At 46.7% G+C, this 2500-nt stretch overlaps 1 protein-coding gene across 1 annotated transcript in view; it reads right to left on the reverse strand.

Annotated features, from left to right (window-relative positions):
• The window catches only part of myrf (myelin regulatory factor), a 28386-nt gene that overhangs the window by 15572 nt on the left and 10314 nt on the right, over positions 1-2500 (reverse strand). Inside the window, 2 exon segments of the mRNA XM_056599304.1 lie at positions 651-873; positions 1573-1634. Coding sequence (XP_056455279.1) covers positions 651-873; positions 1573-1634 — 285 coding nt within the window.

Consider the following 2500-nt stretch of genomic DNA (forward strand, 5'->3'; position numbering starts at 1 on the left):
CCATTCTGACCCACAAGAACTATATAACAGAAACAAAAGGTGAAACTAAGAACGGCTGATCAGGCATGTTATTCCCCTTCACTATTTACTTTCTGTACAGAAGTAGCACTGTTTTTTTTGTAGCCTTGATTGTAGTTTATATAAAAGTTTATACAAACATTTCCAGTCTGTGACTTACACATTTGAATTACATTTGACTTAATAGACAAAGCAGGATTACATTTGCCACTAAACACACACTCAATTCAAATCTCCATTGTTCTTAGCTTTTAGTACCTCAGTTGTGAGAAGCACCTCTCCTTATACCTCCATACTGTTTAATTTCCCTCCGTCCCACACCTCCCTTTATCATCCATCTATACCTCCACCCATCTATACCTTTATCTATACCTCCGTCTATAGCTCCATCAATCTCTAGCTCCACCTATACCTCCATCCATCTATACCTCCATCTATACATCCATCCCTCCCTCCATCCATCTAAACATCCATCAATACATCCATCTTTACCTCCCACCTTTCATCCATCCATCAAATCAATCATCCTTTCTCCCCCCATCCCCCCCTCCCTCCCACTCCCTCCCCCTCCCTCCCTTCCTCCCCCTCCCTCCCCCCTCCCTCCCTCCTCCACAGCATCCCCAGCGACTCACTCTTGGCCCTGCGGATGCTGAAGCAGCTGATGCAGCATCTGAGTCTGCTGCAGGTCTCCGTTGCCCCCGGCGACCGGGCCGATAGGGTACTGGGTGATTATGGGTTCGGGTTTCAGGTACATGTCCCGGTGCATGCTGGGATAGTGGCCGTGTGACGGCAGAGGTGGCGGGGGAGTCATGTGACACATGTTCTCTGGTGTCATGGTCCTGAGCATATGAGGATCTGAAGAACAAAGGCTAGGTCACATGATGACAACAGGTGAATTGCATTTAGGTACATAGTATCAGTCAATTGCTTCAGGTTGATCCAGACGTTTTCTCCCCTACAAGTGTTGATGAACATGTAAGGTTTGCATGTTGGAATAAATGAAATATTAGCAGAGGGCCTGCAACATTTCCCCACCCTTGGCTAATGCTGTTTTCCATTGTTTCAAGTTGGAAGGGCGCCCATCGGATAAAACAACCCCACACCTTTTTACTAATGGTCAGAGAGCTAGACCAACACAGGTGTTTGGCAAGAGAAACACAGTGACTTTGAGGAATGGTTAACTTCTGTGCCACAGTGTTTTAGAAACACTTCGAACACACGTCAAATAACTTATCTGACAATCATACAAAGCTGAATGAAACCAATGTAGTATATTGTTCCCAAATTGAAACTGAAACATAACTAATAAGTTAATGTGAAATGATCAATATATTACTATCAATATGTAAACTTGATTAACGAAGGATGGACAGAGATGAACCTACCTGTGTAGAAGTCTCTCACTTTCTTTCTCTCTCTCTCTCTCTCTCTCTCTCTCTCCCTCTCTCTCCCTCTCTCTCTCTCTCTCTCTCTCTCTCTCTCTCTCTCTCTCTCTCTCTCTCTCTCTCTCTCTCTCTCGTGCTCACTGTCTCCCCTTCTTTCTCTTTCACTTACCATTCACCTGCTGGGGAGAGTAAGGCTCTGAGCTGGAGTCTGGAGGGGACTCAGGTAGTGTCCTGATCAAATGGGAAATAAATAAGAAATCATGTTTTATTCATGACCATGTACCATAGAAAGTGTTCAATGAGCCTAGGTTACCATGTTTGATCCGTCTCCTTCCTGCCTTCTCGACTAGTAAGGCTTTATTTGTACAAAGCAGAGGTGTAATCTCCTGCTGAGTGCCTAGCGGACCTGTAGTGGGGTGTGTTGTCTGGCTTCTTTGTGCGCCTTAGAAAACATAAACGTCACGGAGGAGGAGGGCCTGTGATGGGGCTCGACATGGCGGCTGCTACGCACGCCAGCCACAGTACTGCTGATCCCATCTCCCTGGCACAAATAGTAGAGTTCATACACTTGTGTGAACACTGTTGTGCACTTTTTAAGACCTGCATCCTAACCTGCATATAGGCCCCGTGAACCCTTAGACCTGTCTACACCTGTATGTAGACCTCCTCAACCCTTAGACCTGTCTACACCTGTATGTAGACCTCCTCAACCCTTAGACCTGTCTCTCCCCTGTATCTAGACCCCTAAACCCTTAGACCTGTCTCTTCCCTGTATCTAGACCCCCTAAACCCTTAAGCCCAGTTCAGACCAAAGATTCACCTTGCAACGGCTTGCAACGAGACGGTTTTAGAACGTCGCAGGGGCGGTGTGAACGGGTCGTTGCAAGCCGTTGCAAGGAGTTGCAAGGCGTCGCAAGGCGTTGCAAGGAGTCGCCAGAGATTGAACATGTCAAATCGCAAGGTCCAGTTTTAGAACGCGGCGATTTAACTATTCCTCTTCAGCCAATCACAGCACAGAACAACTTGTACGTCACGGCCTTACTCTGTCCCGGTACTGTACTGTCCACTCCAGCTTAAAAAGATCCGAAGATGGCAGA

The sequence above is a fragment of the Gadus chalcogrammus genome, chromosome 9 (genome assembly GCF_026213295.1).
Source record: "Gadus chalcogrammus isolate NIFS_2021 chromosome 9, NIFS_Gcha_1.0, whole genome shotgun sequence".
Classification (NCBI taxonomy): domain Eukaryota; kingdom Metazoa; phylum Chordata; class Actinopteri; order Gadiformes; family Gadidae; genus Gadus; species Gadus chalcogrammus.